We start from the raw sequence: 20033 nt of genomic DNA on the forward strand, positions 1-20033 counted from the left end.
ATGAAGTTATAACTAGAACAATTTCAGGACTTATTGACTTAATTTGATTGCACTTTATATTGTGCAAATTCTGATTTTTAGAATGTGGTTTCTCTGTCTTTATAGGGTGCCCTCATTTTGTCTTTAGCTTTGGATGATTTCTCTGTCTTTTGTGTTTTTGTCTTTTGTGTATTTGGTTGACAAAGAATGATATATGGACAGACCAAATGGAAGGCACATTGTGCTTCAATGCTTTGATATTTTGTCCCCCATCACTGTCCAGATATTTCAAGTGGTTGCTGCAATTTTGCATCTTGGCAATATTAAATTTACAAAAGGGAAAGAAAAAGACTCATCTATGTCCAAAGATGAAAAATCTTGGTTCCATCTACAAACTGCTGCTGAACTATTAATGTGAGCAAACTTCACAAGCTTGTATTTGTTAAAATATATATTATCTTTGCTTTTGTTATACATATGTAGTTTTTTATGAAAAAAAATCAAGAATTATTTTGAAAAATTAGAATCCAAAAACCACATAAATCCAAACCGAATCAAGCCGCACTAAATTTGATCGGATCAGATTGGATTTTTTTAGAAACATCCAAACCGATCCAAACCGCAAACATTTATACTTTCGGATCGGATAAATTTTTAGCCAAAAACCGATCCAAACCAACCGCGAACACCCCTATATGGGAGCCTATGTTTCTTCTCTAGAGTTGCAAAAGATTGATTAAAAGGAAGAACTTTGAATAGCTGAAAGTATATGATGATCATATTCAAACCTGAACTTTATAATTCGATTTGTTCATGCAATACGTACATGGAGAGTGAGGGTGGTTTGGGGATCGAGGCATTCACCTTCTAAATTGCAAGTTCAAAAATAATCGAAATGAATTCATCATCATTCATAAGTAACCCTAAGCTATATGTGGTGGATAGTGGTGAATTAAACTATGTACCGCATGAAAAGTTCAGTGAATTGAGCAAGAACTGACGTAGATGAGGAGGAAACCAGTGAAAAAAATGATTCAGTGATGATTTTGAGAAGAAAAAAAACTTATGTTTAGTGATGATTTTGAAAAAAAAATAGTTAGGTGATCAAAATAAAATCACATAAATAGTTGAGTGATTAAATATATAATATATCCTTGTGTTTTTAACGGAATTAATAATTTGAGGCAAACGAACGATTTAAACTTTATGAGGGAAAACGTCTCAAATAGTATTATAAGAGACAATTCAGTACAAATTATATACTTTATGGGAAAATAATGCACTTAAGCCTTATATATATTCTGGTAGTTGGCAAATGATAATCGACTCTATTCTTTTTTTTTCTTTTTGAAATTAACTAATCCAGATCGTCCCACGATCACGCACTTAGTTTTGGTGGGTGAATCTCTCGACAGAGATTTTTTGCATACACAATGAATTAAACTCGATATATTACTTGAGCAATATCAATATGTTTATCATTTGAACCAACCCATGTTAATGATAATGTATCCTATTTTTATATATGTTTTTCCGGTAAAATTACGTAAATAATATTTTTTATTATTTAATGAATTAGTACTTAAAAAAATTATTTACGAAAATAATATATATTTGGCAAAGTGTGTTTGAAAAACTATACCTTTATTTACCTAACATAAAGCTTAATCAAAATTCTTAATACTTATATTGGTTAGAATCAAAACAGAAGGAAAGAAAAATATAAAATATAATATATGCTTAAAATTTATATGGATCGTCTTTAATCACTCAGTTAATATATAATATATATATATGGATCGTCTTTAATCACTCAGTTAATATATGCTTAAAATTTATATTCAAATAGTTTGAATAATGTGAGATTTAATAATCTCATTGCCGAACTTATTAATTTTGAATTTTTGAATACATGTTTATGAATTTGACCAAATCCACATAGTAAAACAATTAAAAGTCTATAATTTATCTCTATCCACATTAATACAGCAATTAAAATTTTATAATTTATCTCTTCTTCGTCAAAGATAGATGTGTTAATAATGCATGAGCAATTTTTCCAAACCACCAAGCTTAGTTAGATATAATCTTTTATGTACTTGTGTTGAACGGCTGAACGACCAGACTGTTTGTTTATCCGTGTCGCTGGTTGAGGCTGATGGGGATGTGATGTACGGTACTATTTACAAAATTTTGGAGATTCATATAAAAAAACCTAAAATGGAAGGATCGATTTCATAACATAAGTACAGGGATTCTTCATGAAATTTGTCCGGAGGAAACGTCGTAGATCCCAAATACCCAAACAAATTTTGTGGAAGATGACTCGATTCAGCCCCAACTTTACCATGTTTTCAACCGGCATTTTTAATTTAAATGCTAAACCATTAATAATTGGATGATATGTTAGTTTGGTACTGAGGTGAAAATTTATATGTGATGATTTAGAAGGTAAAATTAATATTTTATTTATCTCATTCTATCCTTCATCAAAATTATTTTTTCACTCGCTTCAATGTCATCAGAAATAGTCATTCTCTACAATTATCCCAAATAACGATGAACTCGTCTCATCGTCATCTATCACTTTATCAATTTAAATTTTTCTAATTTTTTTTATATTCATGAAATTAAGCTAAAAAAATATACTTTTTTTTATTTTAAGGTATTTCTTAGATTTTAGAGGTTGTGTTTATTTGGTATTTTAAATGGTGAGAAACATTATTTAAAAATTAAGAACAACATACTTAAAAATTAACATCATAAGACGATCATCACAAGATATCAAGTTTTAAAACGTCAAAATTTTTAATTGAAATTTCATTGATTTTGCATAGCTTTCATAAAAAAAAGCCATTTTGTGGGAAAAACAATTAAGGACAAGGTAAAATATTTTGATATTAATATTATCGCAAATAATTACTGGTATCAAAGGAATTAGTCAATAATGATAATTAGAGGAGTTGATAATTTTGTATAAAAAATTAAGAAGAAATGGCACATTATCTTATCATTAACGATCTAATTAGTATTATGGGTTCGAATCTTAACGTTTATATGAAACAAATTAGGTTGAGATGATCACCTTCGTCTCTGTATTACCCGATATGTATCATTAAAGTATTTAAAATTCAGTGTATAATTTAATAACTAATATATCGTTTACCATTTTTCATTTTTGCTTGCATTCTCACTTCTCCTCTCTCCTTTTTTTTCAATCTTCTGTCTGACCAACAAACTAAAAAAAGGGATTAAAAAAAGGAAAAGGAAAGAACTCTTGAAAGCCAATGGCAGCAGCAGCAGAAGTGAAGAAGATCATCATAGACACTGATCCTGGCATCGGTAATTATGCCATATCATTGGATTTGAAGTAGAACTATTTCAAATTAAACGATGTGATCTGTTTTATCTAACAGACTTCTAAAATTTTATATCTGAAATTCTGAATCTATTTCAATTCTACTGTTATACTATCCTTCCTTTGTTGTTACTTGTTATGCTGCTGTGATTAGTTTATGTCGATCTTCATTCTTTTTGATCCGATTGGATGATGCAGAGGATGCGATGGCCATATTTCTGGCACTGAGATCTCCTGAAGTGGAGGTCATCGGACTCACCACTATTTATGGAAACGTCTACACTGCTTTGGCCACTAGGAATGCCTTACATTTGGTAGCTTATCATTCTTTCTACTTTGATTTGTTTTTCTTTCAAAATTAGTTGCCATTGATTTGATGGTGGATTGCTCTGCTGGAGTGATCGTCTCCTAGTTGGAAGTTGCAGACAGGACTGATATCCCCGTGGCCGAAGGATCACATGTTACCATCACTGTATGCGCTCTTATCCTTAATATCTCCAATGTTTTGTCTTTGGTTTTTTCACCTTTCATACCCCGCAATCCCCTAAATTTCTATTATAATCTTCTAAGTTCGCAACCCTAACATGAAATCCTGTGTTTGTCCCTGATATTAACTATGTTTTCAGTGATTCTGTTGTAGTGTCATTCTACTTAAACTGATGAATAGTTTCACACCCAGAACGGTGCAAAACTTGGTGTTGTTGATTTTGTCCATGGTGCCGATGGACTTGGCAATCAAAATTTCCCTCCACCGCAAGGAAAGCCTATTGGCAATGTCAGCTCCTGATTTTCTTATTGAGCAAGCAAACCTTTATCCTGGGAAGGTCATTGTGGTGCATTGGGACCGCTAACAAATCTTGCACTGGTCTGATTTTGATCATTTGCTTGCTACTATTGTTGCATGATTTTCTTTGTAAATGACATCCCAAATATTTCATACTAGATTTTACTTTGAGCAGGCTATTCAACAAGATCCATCATTTGTTAAAAACATTGGGCAAATTGTTCTTCTTGGTGGTGCTTTTGCAGTAAACGGCAATGCGAATCCAGCTGCAGAGGCCAATGTGAGTTTCTCATCGCTTCGGTATCTATCTTTCTGTATCCAACGCTTCAATTGATCAGACTAGTGTAATGGCTGCGTACACTCTGCTTACATCTTGTTCCGATTTCTGAATCGAATGACAGATCATTGGTGATCCAGATGCTGCAGATATTGTGTCACAAGTGGAGCAAATATTTTGGCTGTGGGGATAAATGTCACTCATCAAGTTGTTTTGACTGGTACTCATGTTGGCTGTTTCCCTATACATCTATGCGAATACATATTTCTAGTTTCTGGAACTTCTTTCGTTCATTTTTTAATCCTGCTTTTCAGTTTCCATCAGTTTTATCATATTTGACATATTTTAGAGGCTGACCGGGACAAATTGGCTAGCTCAACTGGAACATTTGCTCTGTACTTGTGCAAAATACTAGGGGTGTACTTCAATTATCATAATGAAGCGTACAGCACAAAAGGTATGTTTGCTGGTAATGATTACGGAATTTTAGCAGAATCGCGACCTTTAATTTATTCACTACCATTCTGCAGGTGTGTACCTTCATGATCCGACGGCCATGCTTGCATCCATTAATCCTTCACTTCTCACTTACACGGAGGGTTCCGTCCGAGTTCAAAGAAATGGCATCACAGGACTAACATTATTATACAACAAGCAGAAAAGGTTAGATATTGTGTGTGTATGTGTATATTATCAGAAGAATTGGAACCTGAGGAGACTAACTGAACTTGAAGTGATCTAGTTTGATTTTTTGTTCTGCAATAAGCTGCTGGATGAATTTATACAAAGTGAACGGAATCGACTCTATTCTATATGAAACATTGGTTCTGTGCATTAATGTCCGTACCGGAATGTATGCTTGTGTTTGTCCTGGATTCGAGATAAATAGATTGAACGTATAGAACATGCATTTATAGCCTTCAAATTCTGTGTTGATGTATGATGTTTCCTTATAGAGTGGATACATTTGACCAGGTTTGCCGAAATCACGGAGTGGACAGATCAACCTTCGGTGAAGGTGGCGGTCACAGTCGATGGACCTCTGTTCTCAAACTGGTTATGGAGAGGTTGATGGACTGATGATGAGAATGGTCGTGTGGTGTGTCACTTTGGATAAAATCGTTTATCCCCAAACCGTATAAGCTTTGTCAGTGGGCTAATTTTTTATGTTATGGAATGCATGCTGCTGCTAGCTGTTATTCCATTAAAAAGGAGGTAACAATTAAACAAACACAACCTGCTTATCATTAAATAAACGCTCCTTGCTATGTAGCGCACAATAGTTCTTGGCATGCAGTCTCTTGGTTATTTAAAGTAAGCTTAATAGTATTTGAGGTTATAAAGTTTTCTAAAAAATTAATATGATTCTCGAATTATTTTTATACTTGATGTATTTTAAACTTAGAAATTTTTAATAGTCTTTTGATCAACAGATTTTGTTGATAACTTTTATGATATTAGCGTGACAGCTCACGATACTAATATGGCGGTCAGATGAAATGACTATATGATAACAAAATATTTTGACCCTTTGAACTATTACCAAAAAAATATACACAAGATATTTGTTAAAAGTTATCTCAATCAATTGATAATGAACGCATGTATACCCAATAAATGTCGTTGCTCAAACTCAAGATTTCTAGGGAGAATACCATTCTTTACAACCAATGAGATAATTTGATTGGTTCTTAAAATATTATTATTAAATATTTAACCCAAGTATTTGTTAATAATAACGACTATTACAAATTTTGAGGGTAAATAACAACTTCAAATAATAATAAAGAAAAAATGGCTAAATAAATTTAAAATAAAAATGTTATTAAAAATATATTAGCCAATAATTATACATACTAAATAATACGAGTGTTATAATCAAGTGGAGACTCTATGGCCAAACTTGCAAACCCTAGTGATCTAGAGGTGCACCTCATCCCGAACCCACCACCAACAGTGAAGCTGTTGCTACTAGAAGATGGAGCCGAGCAGTAATTAGATTTTAATATGTCATTATGTCGCCGAAAAAAATACGTCCAATACATTATAACCCGATAATGTTATTAAAAACATATTAGCTAATAATCATATTTTTTTTTATTAAAAACATCAAATAATGATTTGAACATGGAAATCTGCATTGCATGCGGCGTACCACATGAATGATTATTGGCTCACTACTTTGACTAATTTTGAGGGTTTTTTTTTATTATTAATATGAGGTAAGTATAAAATAGTATATTTTTAAAGATAATTATCTTAATTATTTAATATTAGACACTCATATCTTTGGTATTTATGGTGTTTGATTCCGGAACCTCAAGAAATAATGATAATTACTTTATCATCAAGGTCGTTTGATTTTGTTAAGATTTATATTAGGGTTAAATGATATTTTAATATTTGAAATGATATTTTATTATTATTTTAGTATGAGTTAATTGTAAGGCATATCTCAATATTATGACTTCTATTTTAAATTGGTCCTCAAACTTGTGAATATTCCAATTTAAAATATAAATTTCATTCTAAATTAGTCCTCAAACTTTTAAACATTCCAATTTCATCCCCAAATCATGACCATCATTCTAAATTGATCCTCAAACTTTTGAATATTCCAATTTCTTCCCCAAACTATGGCCATAATTCTAGATTGGTCCCTAAACTTTTGAATCTTCCAATTCCATCCAAATATGTTATTAGTTTCAATTATAATTTAACCTAAAAAATTTCAAACATATAATCATCTAGGTTATAGCTTGGCTTAATGATTTCGTTATCAGTGGATGTGATTAACATATACCTATAGTTTGGGATGGAACTAAAATGCTCAAAAGTTGATGGATCAATTTAGAATTAAGGTCATATTTTGGGTATGAAATTGAAATCCTCAAAATTTTGAGAACTAATTTAGAATGAGGGTCATATTTTAGGGATGGAATTGGAATATTAAAAAATTTAAGGACAAATTTGAAATAGGAGTCATAATTTGAAGACATGTGACATAATTAACTCTTTTAGTCTTTAAAAGTATTTTGGATAAGTTTGACCTTTAAACTTTTTAAGTCTGATGCACATTTATCTCAATTTATTTTTCATGATAAAGAAAAGCATGTAACACTCTATGAACGTTATATGTAACACTCTATGAACTTTATATGTAACACTCTATGAACGTTATATGCACATTTATTTAAAATTATTTTTTTTTAATTTTTTTAACATTTTAATGTTTCTATAAGATCACATTTTTTATGTAACAAAATATTGAGTTGAAATAACATTTATCATTATTGAAAAACTTAAAGACTAAGGGGTTGTTTGTTTACTAAAGAATTATTAAGCGCTGAATGATTAAGCATTGAATGATTCAAATGTTGAATGATTAAGAGGCTCTGTATGAATTAGCTCTGAATGTGACATGTGTTTGATAATGGCTCTGAATCATTCAGAATGTACTTCTGTGATGAATCATTCAACATTGTTTTGCTGAATCAGTCAGCACGAAATCATTCCGAGGTGCGAAACAAACTCGTTGAATGCTAAACGGTTCAACATTCAGCGCTGAATGATTCCATTAAGAAGCAAACAAACATCCCCTAAATTTATATATATATATATATATATATATATATATATATCAGATGAAGTACAACTTCAGTAATCAAAATCTCATTTTACCTTTTATTTTGATTATTCTTTCATGCTTAACTGATCAACATGGAAATCTTGATGATTTAGTTTGATTATTTTTTTTACTTTGTTGTTTAGTTAATTAAATAGATCACGCAATTGCATGAATGCATGTTCTTGTTGAGTAAATTAATTAATTAGTTCTGACCAAAGACATTAATATACGAATAATATGATACGTCCGCCCATAATTAACTATACGTTATTAATTATAGGTTGTGATTAATTGGATAATATGATGCGTGCTTCCGTCACTAACTATAAAAGGGCAATGTCATAAATTTATAATATTATAATTGTTTATTAAGCACAAACCAATTGACTTCAATGGTTAAGGGATTTGTTATTCTCCTTAGAAGTAACGGGTTCGAGCATTGATAGGGGTATGATCGTTCATAATTAATTGGTTGAGAGTCTTTGAACAGATATTACCTTGTATTTACCCTAGATGTATCAAGAAAATAATTGTTTATTAATGGATTAGTTCAGATTAAATATTACAAAAGTTGAAATGATCTTTTTATTTTATTTATAACATTTTTTTATTAATCTAGAAGGATTACAAAACAATATTTGTTCTAAATATTCTTAACTAGGTAATGAAAGCTCAAATATTCTTACATCTCTAATGTTCGAACCTAATACCTCTAAGGATAACAATTATCTATTTAAGCATTGATATAACTTATCTCGTGCATCTTATTTACAACATTGAATATTAATTTTTTTGATCTTACTTATAAAATCTAACATTTTATCTCATTAAATCAATTCGTGATATTATAATATATATAATAAATCCTTTGTTCATGGAATAATGGCGAGATTTATGTTGTGAACAAATGGTCAGGGGGGATTCATGGTTAGGCACGTTAATCAACTTAAGAAGTGCCGATTTTGTCTCCGTTTTTCATGCTCCCATGCACGTTGCAAAACAATAGTGATACTAATTGTAGGGCAAAAATAATGGATCATAAGTTAATCCTTCATACTTATATTTTAAGGTTAATTCCGCACCAACCTGTGACTAGGAACGTTAGGAGTACGAGTGTTAAATATCGAATAGTTGAAAATTATCTTTGAACAAATATTATCTTATACTTATCACAAATTTGTAAAAAAAAAAAGGTCAATTTCTCTCTAACATTTTCAGAGCGGCTTGTTTGTTTCTTTTCCTTTTTTTTTGTCTTTTTCACTTTCATTAACATGCGATAACATCAATATTAAGGTTGGTTGCCAGCCGTCGATCTTTTTATTTTACTTTATATTTTAGTTTTTAGGATAGTTTTTTAATATTTTTCTTATATGGTCATTGTATGATCTCAATTAGCTAATTTCTTGTGAAATAGTTATAGAAGAATGATCTAATTATGTGTTTAATTTATACTTATGATTATAAACTTTTCATTGTAATTTTGAATATTTCCTATTTTAATAAGACTATCGAAAATTGTAGGGCAAAAATAAAAATAATGGTATATTATATTAATAGTCACAAAATTTTTAGGATATTTATACTCTTGATTATCTAATTTTTAAAATTTATATTAGAGTCATTGAACTCTAAGTATGCTTTTTATTTCAATCAATTTCAGTTAACAATCGTTAATGTGACATGTTATTTTTATTAATTAATTAAACTTCTAGAATGACGATACATGTAATCATCTTATCGATGAAAGAAATAAAAAGAATATGGATTGAATGTAAAGAGGATCAAATTTGAGACTCCTAAAATTAAGTTATGATTGAAATTAAATTTATTTCTTTAATAAAATATATCAATAATAATATGAATTATAAAATAATATAATAATATAATAATATTTTTTAATATTAATTAGGATATATTAATTTATAAATATTATTTATAATAATATATTTTTATAAAATAATTGGATTCAATTTTAATTACAATTTATTGATCGATGACACCCTATTATTGTTTTTTATTAAAATAGTAATGAATATTTAGTTAATTAAATTAACTCATATTAATTTAAATAATTGAAGTTTAAATCTCATCTTTTATCTAATTTTCATATATAATAAATATAATTTATTTAGTGATCTTAATGATAAAATGAGTTTTATTTTTTATAGAGATCTTGGAGTAGAGCAACTATATCTGTAGAGTATGTGTTCATTATCAATTAATTAAAAAAATTAAACATATATTATTATAGACAATCATTTTCGTCCGGATTTATTTTATTATATATATATATATATATTAATATAGTATAATTTTTGAAAATATTTTTGAAAAATATAATATATAATTTTTAGAAAACGGTTTTTGAAAACATATAATATACTGTTTAAAAATCGGTTTTTAAAAATATATATTATATAGTTTTGAAAATGACTTTTGAATATATATATTATAGTTTCCCAATGATTTTTGAAAAAATATATATATAGTTTTCAAAACATTTTGAAAATATATATATATAGTTTTGAAAATATATAATATATAGTTTTGAAAACATTTTAAAAATATATATAATATATAATTTTGAAAATATTTTTTGAAAAATATATAATATATAGTTTTTAAAAATATTTTTAAAAAGTATATATAATATAGTTTTTGAAAACATATGATATATAGCTTTTAAAATATTTTATTTTCAGAAATATAATATTATATATTTTTATTTATTTATTTATTATTATTATTATTTATATTATTACTTATTTAATTTTGTTTTTTTTTTTTTGTTTATAGGTCCAAAGTCTAGGTTCGGGTCAAAGGCCAACCGAGCCTGCAAGCCTGACCCAACAAGAAGACCCGGTGGGAGGCCCAAACGTGCAAGCCCAGTAGGAATAGAGTCCACTAGGGTTTCATCATCAAGTCCAACGCGTAACCGATTGAGGGCCGTTAGATCTGGCCCTCTGATCTAATGGTCCAGATTTCCACCATGAGGGTGGTGATCACCGTTCAACGACGCGTGAAGGTCACGTGCCTGCAAAATCGTCCACCAACCAAGACCCACAGTACCCGAAGCAAGAAATCTCGCAAAAATCAAGTCAAAACAACCCCGAAACAAAATCAAAGAATGGGTATCCCACAAACCGAAAATTATGCCACGAACATTAAACGGGATTGACCCATCCCGTGATGTTCGGCAACGATTATTGGCCGAGAGGGTATAAATACCCCCACCAAGATGCTGCACAAGAACAAGCAACGGAGAGCACAAAACCAACAAACAGAGCAAACAACCAAACATCGAGTGATAAACAAAGCAAGAAACAACAACCAAAAATGAGTAAAGCACATAAAGCAAAAACAATAACTTTCGATGAGCGTCGGAAGAGGAGGGGTTACCAGAAAGCGAAGAGGGTTTTTTTCGCCAAAAAGGGTAAAAATCGAAACTTCTAGGTTAGATCTACTCCAATCTATAGGTTATCTTGTTGTTTCGAGGCCATATTTGGTATCAGGGTGTTGAGGAGAGTATTTTGGAGAGTTTTGGTTTTTTCCGACCACTGGAGGCGATGGCCAATTTTCGCCCGGAGAATGAGAAGTAGAGAGAGTTCTCAACTCTCTCTCTCTCTTCAATTATGGAAAGTGGAAAAATGAGGAGAAATGAGAGAGAGAGAAAAAAGTCTCATTTTAGGCTTAAATAATCAAACCAGAACGACGCCGTTTTGGGTCTTCCCCTCTCTGTGTTTTCAAACAATGGGGAAATGGTGGGTTTAGTCCCCTTGTTTGTAATCTTGCCAATTAAATATTGATGCAACTTTCTGATATTTTAATTTGAGCCTTTATGCTTCCATGTTTTCATTTCAGTCACTAATTTATATATTATGTTATGTTTGATGATTTTCAAATTTGACCTTGTAATTTATATATATTCTATTTTAGTCATTGTTTGGGCAGTTGGTTTAATTATTGTTTGATCCTTTATGTTTCAGGTTTATTTTATTTTAGTCCTGTATAGGATTTATGGGTTATTTCTGTTTCTGGTACTTGTATTTATTTTAAATTGATTATCGAGACTCTGATTTGTTCATATCTATTTATTAGGTCGTTCTAGTTTATGTTAATATCAATTTTATCCTTTAAATGTATGTTTTTGCTATTTTAAGTCCCCTAACCTTTTATTTTTCTCCCACAACCCATTTTTTGGAATTAATTTGATCCATGAATTTTAACTCATTTCAATTTGATCATTTTTATATTTTCTTTAAAATTTAACATTTTTTATTTTTTTATTTTTTATTTTTTCACTTTTTCACTTTTTCATTTTTGTTTTATTTTTTTCTCTTTTAACATTTTATTTATTTATTTATTTATTTTTTCTCTTAAATTTAACATTTTATTCTTTAGTTTTTTCTTTTAACATTTTTATATATAACATTTTTTATATATTTTCCTTCTTTGATTTATTTATTTATTTTTCTTTTTATTTAGTTAATTTTTATTCGATATTTCTTTTATTTTACCATCTAACATATTTTTGACGTTTTTCAGTAGTAATTTCAATTGATCAAAGGTAAGCAATTCAAATCGGGTTTTTAAATTTTAATTTTAATTTTCGCGATTAAGACAACCGACAAATTAATTGGTACCGAAAGGGTAGTACAATAAATACTCATATTCACGATTAATTAATTATTTCATTATATATATATATATAAATATGAGGTTAATATATAGAGTATTTACTCTCAATCATTTGACAATGAACACTCATATTCGTATATAAGTGGTGCTCGAACTTGAGACTTCAAAAGATAACAACAAATTCTTAAATTACTGAGATCACTTTGTTCGTCCGTCTTTATATGTTAAATAGATTTGTTTGTTTAATTTGTAATTTAAACTATTTGTAATAATTTAATAATTTTTTATTAATATAGAGTAAGTACAATGTAGTATATGTTCAAAGATAACTCTCAATTTTTTGACATTGATCGTTCTTACCCCTGAGATTGTCAGTGCTCAAACCGAGACTTTAAAAATAACAATAATTCTTTTATCACTTAAGTCACGGGACTCGTGCTAATAATTTAATAATTTTAACAATTATTTAAATATAGTTTGTAACTTTTAGTGTACTTTATATCCTAGAAAAGAAAACTCTTGGAAATCCATTCCGGCGCAGCTTGCTTAATTATGAATCCTAATCAGTAATTAATCCATTTAATACAAAGTATATTATTATTAGTACGATAATCGAATATAAATAAATCGCTCCCTCGGGTCTCCACTCAAACTCAAACCGCTTCAACTCCCATTATCACCACTACTAACATCACTCGGTTTACTTCATCCTTCTCAACAATATGACCACTCGTCCCCTCCTTCTTCTCCCACTTCTCCTTCTCTTCATCAAGCCATCTTTTTCTGCAGGAATGAAACTCAACGTGCTGAGTTACGGTGCCAAACCTGACGGCTCAGCCGACTCAACCAAAGCATTTCTAGCTGCATGGACTCAGGCTTGTGCCTCGACGGCCCCCGCGAGCATCTACGTGCCCAGAGGGATGTTTTTGCTGCGCAATGTGAAATTTCGCGGTCAATGCAAGAACAGAGCTATCACGATACGGATCAACGGAACGCTCGTGGCTCCGGTTGATTATCGGGTTATCGGAAATGCCGAGTGCCGACAGCTGGGTTGCATTTCAGGATGTTGATGGTGTTTCGATCTTTGGTGGAAAACTTGATGCCAAGGGGACTGGCTTGTGAGCTTGCAAAAACTCTGGCAAGAGTTGCCCCAGCGGTGCGACGGTGAGTTGAATCCCGCCATGATATCTCTTCTCCGTTACATTGATTCAGAATAAATTATAGACTAAAATTTAGTCATCCAATTATCTGTTTTGGCCACTACGGTTTTTTTTGAATCATATTTAAACTTAATTTTTGTTCCAACTGATAAAAATATAAATAGAATTCATGACGTGATAATTTTTAATTTTTTAATAATAATGTGACACTACTATCTTATATCGACATGTTAATATCCCAGTTAATTTTTTGACAGTAGGTGACCGAAACAGAACAAAAATGTAAGTTTAGTGATGATTTTGAAAAAAATAGTTGGATGATCAAAACAGAATTGTAAGAACAATTGGGTGACTAAATATATAATTTACCCTAAAGATAATTAGTTTCAACAAAAATATTGGTTAAAATTTAGTTTTTGCTCCCTCTATTATACTAAATATTTGGTATTTAATCCTTATTCTTTATTGACATAAAATAAAATCATATAGTTAAAATACTTACATTGATTTTCTCTCTAAAAAATCCATTTTTTTAAGAAAAAAGCATGTCAATATTATGAGTCAAAGAGATGTTTTTTTTAAAAAAAACTTTAAAATAGTGTCATTATTTCAATGAAAATAGTTAATGATGTTGGTTATTTGAATTAATGATATTATAAAAATAGACTAGATGATCAAATTATACTAAATTGAAATAAAATGACTAAATTTCAAATTTAAGCTTAGTAAAGTGACAAACCATTATTTGACCAACTATAAGCTTTCTTGGTTATCCTCTTTAATCTTGCGCTTATTTTTCTTACATTTTATTTTATTTGTGAATGCAGTCACTAAGCTTTAGCAAATCCAAGAACGTCGTCGTCGTCGGATTAACATCGGTAAACAGCCAGATGTTCCACATCGTCATCAACGGCTGCCAGAATGTGAAAATGCAAGGAGTGACGGTCACCGCCTCCGGTAACAGCCCCAACACCGACGGTATTCATGTACAACTATCGAGCGGCGTTACCATCCTCAACTCCAAGATTCAAACAGGCGATGATTGTGTGTCGATCGGCCCGGGTGCAACTAATCTCTGGATGGAGCAAATCACATGCGGCCCTGGTCACGGCATCAGGCAAAAACTACCACCACCATCAACATAAAAGAAACTGTTTGCATATTCTGATATAACATTGTTTGTTAATTTGTAGCATCGGGAGCTTGGGAAAGGACCAAAACGAGGCTGGAGTGCAGAATGTGACCGTCAAAAGAGCTACATTCATCGGTACCCAGAATGGTGTGCGGATAAAATCTTGGGCCAGGCCCAGCAATGGTTTTGCTAGGAATATTGTTTTCCAACACGTTACCATGAAGAACGTGCAGAATCCAATCGTGATCGACCAAAACTACTGCCCCGGCAACAATAACTGTCCGGATCAGGTTTCGGGAATTAAAGTTAGCGACGTGATGTACCGAGACATACACGGGACGTCGGCGGCGCAGGTTTCTGTAAACTTCGATTGCAGTTCTAGCCATCCATGCAGTGGAATACGATTGGAAGGGGTGAGTCTTACGTATAAGAATGAGGTAGCTGCAGCTTCATGTAAGCACGCTGGTGGAACTTCTTTCGGTGTTGTTCATCCCACAAGTTGTTTTTAGAAATGCCCAGCCCAGAAGATATAATAGCCTATTCTTATAAAACGGTACTAGTGTATAATGTTAAAAGTAGTTTCCTTGCCTGAGTCTGTGGCGTTGTTAGCCCATTGGCCTAGATTGGAGCCTGACCTTGCAATGAAGCATATAATATAGTATTGTAGGAGATTCACCCCAGATGGTCCTGATTTCTCTTAACAATTGATTCATGGATGAAAGAACTGATGCCTGCTTTGATATTTTGCTTATATTTTCAGTTAGCCCAGCAAGGAATTGTCGAGCATCCTCGCCTTCGATCCTAAACATAAAATTTTACATCTATCTTAGCTACTGTCGAATCCCAAATACAACCTTTTTTAACTACAATGAGAAAAAAATGAGGAACCGTTAAGCAATCTGTTTGCCTGAGTCTGATAATACTCGGAATCGAAATCAATGGTCCATTCAAGGCTAAGGCTATGGCCTGCTTTCATTGTGATTGACCCAGTTCTAGTCGTCTTGACATCTCACTTAAGAAATAAAGAAATCAATGACTAAATTGTAAAATATTTTTCAGATTGATTAATCGACACTTATGTCAAACTAAAATATTAAAATTAAAAGTTAAATTGATACGAATAATTCAATTGAATCATTCAAAATAAAAGAAATCATTTTTTTGAATTGGATCGAATTTTATTCACATCGTTGCCACAATTCTGTATAGATCCATTGCAGCTTGCTTTCAATGACCTAGTTAATATTATTTGCAGTGCATGGCGGCATTGGTGTATAACATTTGAAAGTTGGATGGCTAACAATATCGTTTCGATATAGTATGATGACCTTGATGTATTTTCTCAAAAAGTTAATTTATTTTGCCTTGTTTATTAAGACACATATGACTTATTCACTAGCTTTTATGCTTAGGTTTAAATTCAATTTATGGGAAAATCGCTGCCCGGCGCAACCAACAAGCTTCAGCAGCTCGCCAAAGTCACCGCTTTCCACGCAGCGAAAAAGGCTAAACCCCCGACGCAGCAGCCGCCTCCGCCAGGGAGGATTATAAGCGAAGACAAATCCAATCCTAAGAAGAAGATGGAGAGCTCCAGCGCTAGTCAACGCCTGCCACTCTCCGAGGTTGTCTCCGATTGCCTCAAGCGTTGGTTCAAAGACACTATCAAGGAAGCCAAAGCCGGGGATGTTAACATGCAAGTCCTTGTCAGTCAAATGTATTATAGCGGTTATGGGGTTCCCCGGGATGCCCAAAAAGTTATTATTGTTTCCCCCCCTCTTTTCCTCTTCTTTTTGTTTCATTTTGTTTGGGTTCCGCCTGTGGGGTGTAGGGTTTATACTTTGCTATTCTGATTGCCTCGGAAAATGTAAGAATTTGCGTTAAATATAGAAAATTTTCTATTTTGCTGTTTAAAATTGATTAAAGATGAAGAGAATTTAGGTTCCATGGTTTTGGATTCTTAATCTTATTTCTCATTTTGTTTCTTCCAATTAAGCTTCTCATTGTCTCTAAGTTTTGCTTTGGTATTTTGGAATTGCAGGGAAGAATTTGGATGACAAGGGCATCGAGACTGCGGTCTTCGGTTTGGAAAGTCAGCGATAAGCGTCCAGGTTCACCTCTATAAATATCATCTTCATTACCTTGTAATTAATAACTGATAATTTATAGTTGATTGCTTTTGCTGTTTGCTCTGAGTAATTTTAGGTTATAATGCAAGCGATTCGGATTCAGATGAAATCAAGGGCGATTCTTGAGTTAACATACTGTGGTCTCTGCATTTAGAACTGTGAGTGCCTTAGTGCTCTGATCTGTTCTTTTGATTAATTTGCGTTCTTTGCTGCAGGGAATTCTATATTTCGAAGTTTTAGAGCGCCTTATGTTCTCTTTTGCTTATAACTGGCTTCACTACACTTAACATCGTATAAAAATAGTTCTAAGTTTTTTTGCTGCCAGTTTGGTTATGCAATTAAGTTCACCATCCCCAACTTTGGGCGTAGATTTGACCTGAGAATGCTGAAGATGCATTTTTCTTCTCATCTTAGATTGAACATTTTATATTCTTAGGCTTGTACGCGGTCCTTTCATGTAATATTTGAGCATGGATAATAAATAATCTAGTTAGTTCTTTTTTACTTTGGGTAAGAAAAAAAAAATTCATCCAAAAGGCAGAATCTGCTACAAATTTACATCTTGCTTATAAGCAAACCGTAACACTCTCTTATGCCTATACAGCAATCCTTATACCCCAGGAAGTGCATAATTGGTTATTTATATGATTATCAGCATATTTTGTAGAACTTGATGCCCTATCCCAAACTGTAAATAGTATCCCTTCAAGTAAAGCTTGCTCTCATCCACCCTTTCCTCGCCATGTAGTTGCATGTTTCTCTCCTACCATAGATAGTAGATATGTGCATTCATAGCTGGCTTTACTCTTTAGTAAAATAGAACCAAAAGCTTTTCCATGCTATTTATTTCATATTATTTGCTACAAATTCTTCAAAATCTGCACATAGTGTTGGATAGAAATGGAATCTCCAGGACTTTTTATGCGCAAGGACAAGCATTTCCTGTCACAAACTTACAGTTGTGGGAGATGAAACCATTTACATCTTAGGTTTGGACCATGATCAAACAATTGTGGACTTAAATTCCTTTTCTTCTGTTAGAAGATGTTTGTTTTACATGGTTCATGGACGTTTATTCTTGTGTTTGAGCCAGCCACTGATTATGCATTATTTTTCTCCCTTTCTCTCTTATAGGACACTATTGCCTTGATATGAATAGGACTTGTTTAATGGGACTTACTTGACTAAAGATGGCAAGAGCCACAATTACTTGACTAGTTGACTCGTTTAATGAGCTAACTTATATGCTCTTTCTCATATCTTTTGAGGAATGTAGCGATAAGTCAAGCTGAGCTCTGTCATGTACCGGTTTGGCTCATTAATAAGTTTGATTATGTATTTTTATTAACAAGCCTATATGATCTCAAGCTTGACTTCATTCATTAGCGATCTCAACATATCCGAGCTCAAGCGGAGCAGAACCCTAATTTGTGCCAATCTCAAGTGTCTTTTGAACCGCTCAGCTAAGGTGCCAGCTGCTTTTGATTCATATTTATCATTTTTTATCGGTCCCACTTGCCTATACGTGCTTAGGATTATGCATAACGATTTATTCGCGAAGCCTTCTTGCTGCTGCTGCCGCTTTATAGCGTCTCATCTGACAGCAACATGAATTACTTGATGCATGATGAACATTTTAATCCTTTGTATGCGAAATGATGTCTTTTGTGCTTATGTGCAGGGTCCATATGGTTGTCATGCCTGTTTTGTCTCATTGAATGTTCCTGTGCTGTAACAATATTTTGTCCTTTCTTTTTTTTAATTCCCCCCATAAATAGTGCTCTTTTTTTGTTGGTTGGTTTGCTTAAGAAAAACTGCTAATGGCGTGTGTTAATAAGATGATTTGTTAACGTTGTCTTTAGACAAGGAACAATTTTGAATCGTGATTTTTTTGGGGGGAAAATCCTTTTGAGCCAAATAAATAATTTAACCTGCAAAAGGAAACAGGCACATGGACTGAAATAAAACATGATCAGAAGTTGATGGTTAAAAACATTAGAATACCAAATCGGGACTAAATTGAAATCATTTAAAATTTAAAGGCCATAATTTATCAAAAATTATACCAATAGTAGGACTAAATCAAAATAGATTAAGAACTAGGTGACCAAGGTTTTATTAATCTATTCTGATGTAAGGACCTAGTTTGAAGGTTTTATATATTTGGGGTCGAAAATCTACCAAATTATTAAGATCACGATCTAATCAAAACAAATTGAGAATCATCAAGCCAAGATTTTATTAACCTATTCTGATTTGAGGACCTAACTGAAAGGTTGAAAAAACAGTGGGATTAGAAACTCATCTCCCCATTTCCGTAGTTGAGGCGCGAATCCTTGCGAGCATGGACAAATCTGGTTGATTCGCGTAAAAAAAAGGTTATACCGCCAAAAACGATGACGTATAGGCTGAGGTATTTAAGCCGGTTTTTGTTTATTTTTTATTTCATTTTAGATTTTTAGTTCTTTCTTCTTCTTAATTTTTCTCTAATTTTCTGACCATCGGCTGAAAGACTCAACCCGATGTTAGTCGCACCGATTATCGTTCATCAAAGTCGTCGATCATAGAGTCACATTAGGAGAAGGACTTTATCGGCCCAATTTGAATTAAAATTTGGGTCGAGTATGGTTTGTTGTGGATTCTGGGTAGTTTAGATCAAAGGATTTCGGGTTTAGTATTAGGATTAAGCTTGCGATTTTATTTTTGTTTGGATTTAGATTTGATGTTAGGATTAGACTTAATTTTAATTTTGATTGTGCTTAATTTCACTTTTGGAGGATAAAATTATTACTCGCGTTATAAAATATGCAAATATTCTGAATAAAAATAATTTCATTTACCATCTAAATCCACTTTAAATATATAAATAAGTTGAGCATGAACCTATTATCTCAATATTAAAAGAAATTATTGTTATTTCTGGAGGTCATGAGTTTGAGTACCAGCGATTA

At 32.0% G+C, this 20033-nt stretch overlaps 1 protein-coding gene and 2 pseudogenes across 1 annotated transcript; all 3 read left to right on the forward strand.

The window, feature by feature from the left end:
• The first annotated feature begins 3191 nt into the window (after positions 1-3191).
• LOC120188278 lies at positions 3192-5653 on the forward strand (annotated as a pseudogene).
• Positions 5654-13359: 7706 nt separating this feature from the next.
• LOC120188293 lies at positions 13360-15666 on the forward strand (annotated as a pseudogene).
• A 677-nt stretch (positions 15667-16343) lies between these two features.
• Positions 16344-18943, forward strand: LOC120188299. Its single transcript, XM_039191756.1, has 4 exons — positions 16344-16710; positions 16995-17064; positions 17159-17240; positions 18764-18943. The coding sequence occupies exons 1-3, from the start codon at positions 16384-16386 to the stop codon at positions 17206-17208; spliced, it is 447 nt and encodes a 148-aa protein (XP_039047687.1). The 5' UTR covers positions 16344-16383; the 3' UTR covers positions 17209-17240; positions 18764-18943.
• Positions 18944-20033: the final 1090 nt, after the last annotated feature.

Source organism: Hibiscus syriacus, unplaced genomic scaffold, assembly GCF_006381635.1.
Source record: "Hibiscus syriacus cultivar Baekdansim isolate YM2019G1 unplaced genomic scaffold, ASM638163v2 tig00116943_pilon, whole genome shotgun sequence".
Lineage (NCBI taxonomy): Eukaryota > Viridiplantae > Streptophyta > Magnoliopsida > Malvales > Malvaceae > Hibiscus > Hibiscus syriacus.

What these genes read in the sequence shown, in the direction of transcription:
- LOC120188299 (XM_039191756.1), top strand. Translation starts at nt 16,384, where the DNA reads ATGGGAAAATCGCTGCCCGGCGCAACCAACAAGCTTCAGCAGCTCGCC. An exon ending in TTCCCCGGGATGCCCAAAAA is followed by an intron (nt 16,711 to 16,994) that starts GTTATTATTGTT and finishes TTGGAATTGCAG; the next exon opens with GGAAGAATTTGGATGACAAG. An exon ending in AGTCAGCGATAAGCGTCCAG is followed by an intron (nt 17,065 to 17,158) that starts GTTCACCTCTAT and finishes GAGTAATTTTAG; the next exon opens with GTTATAATGCAAGCGATTCG.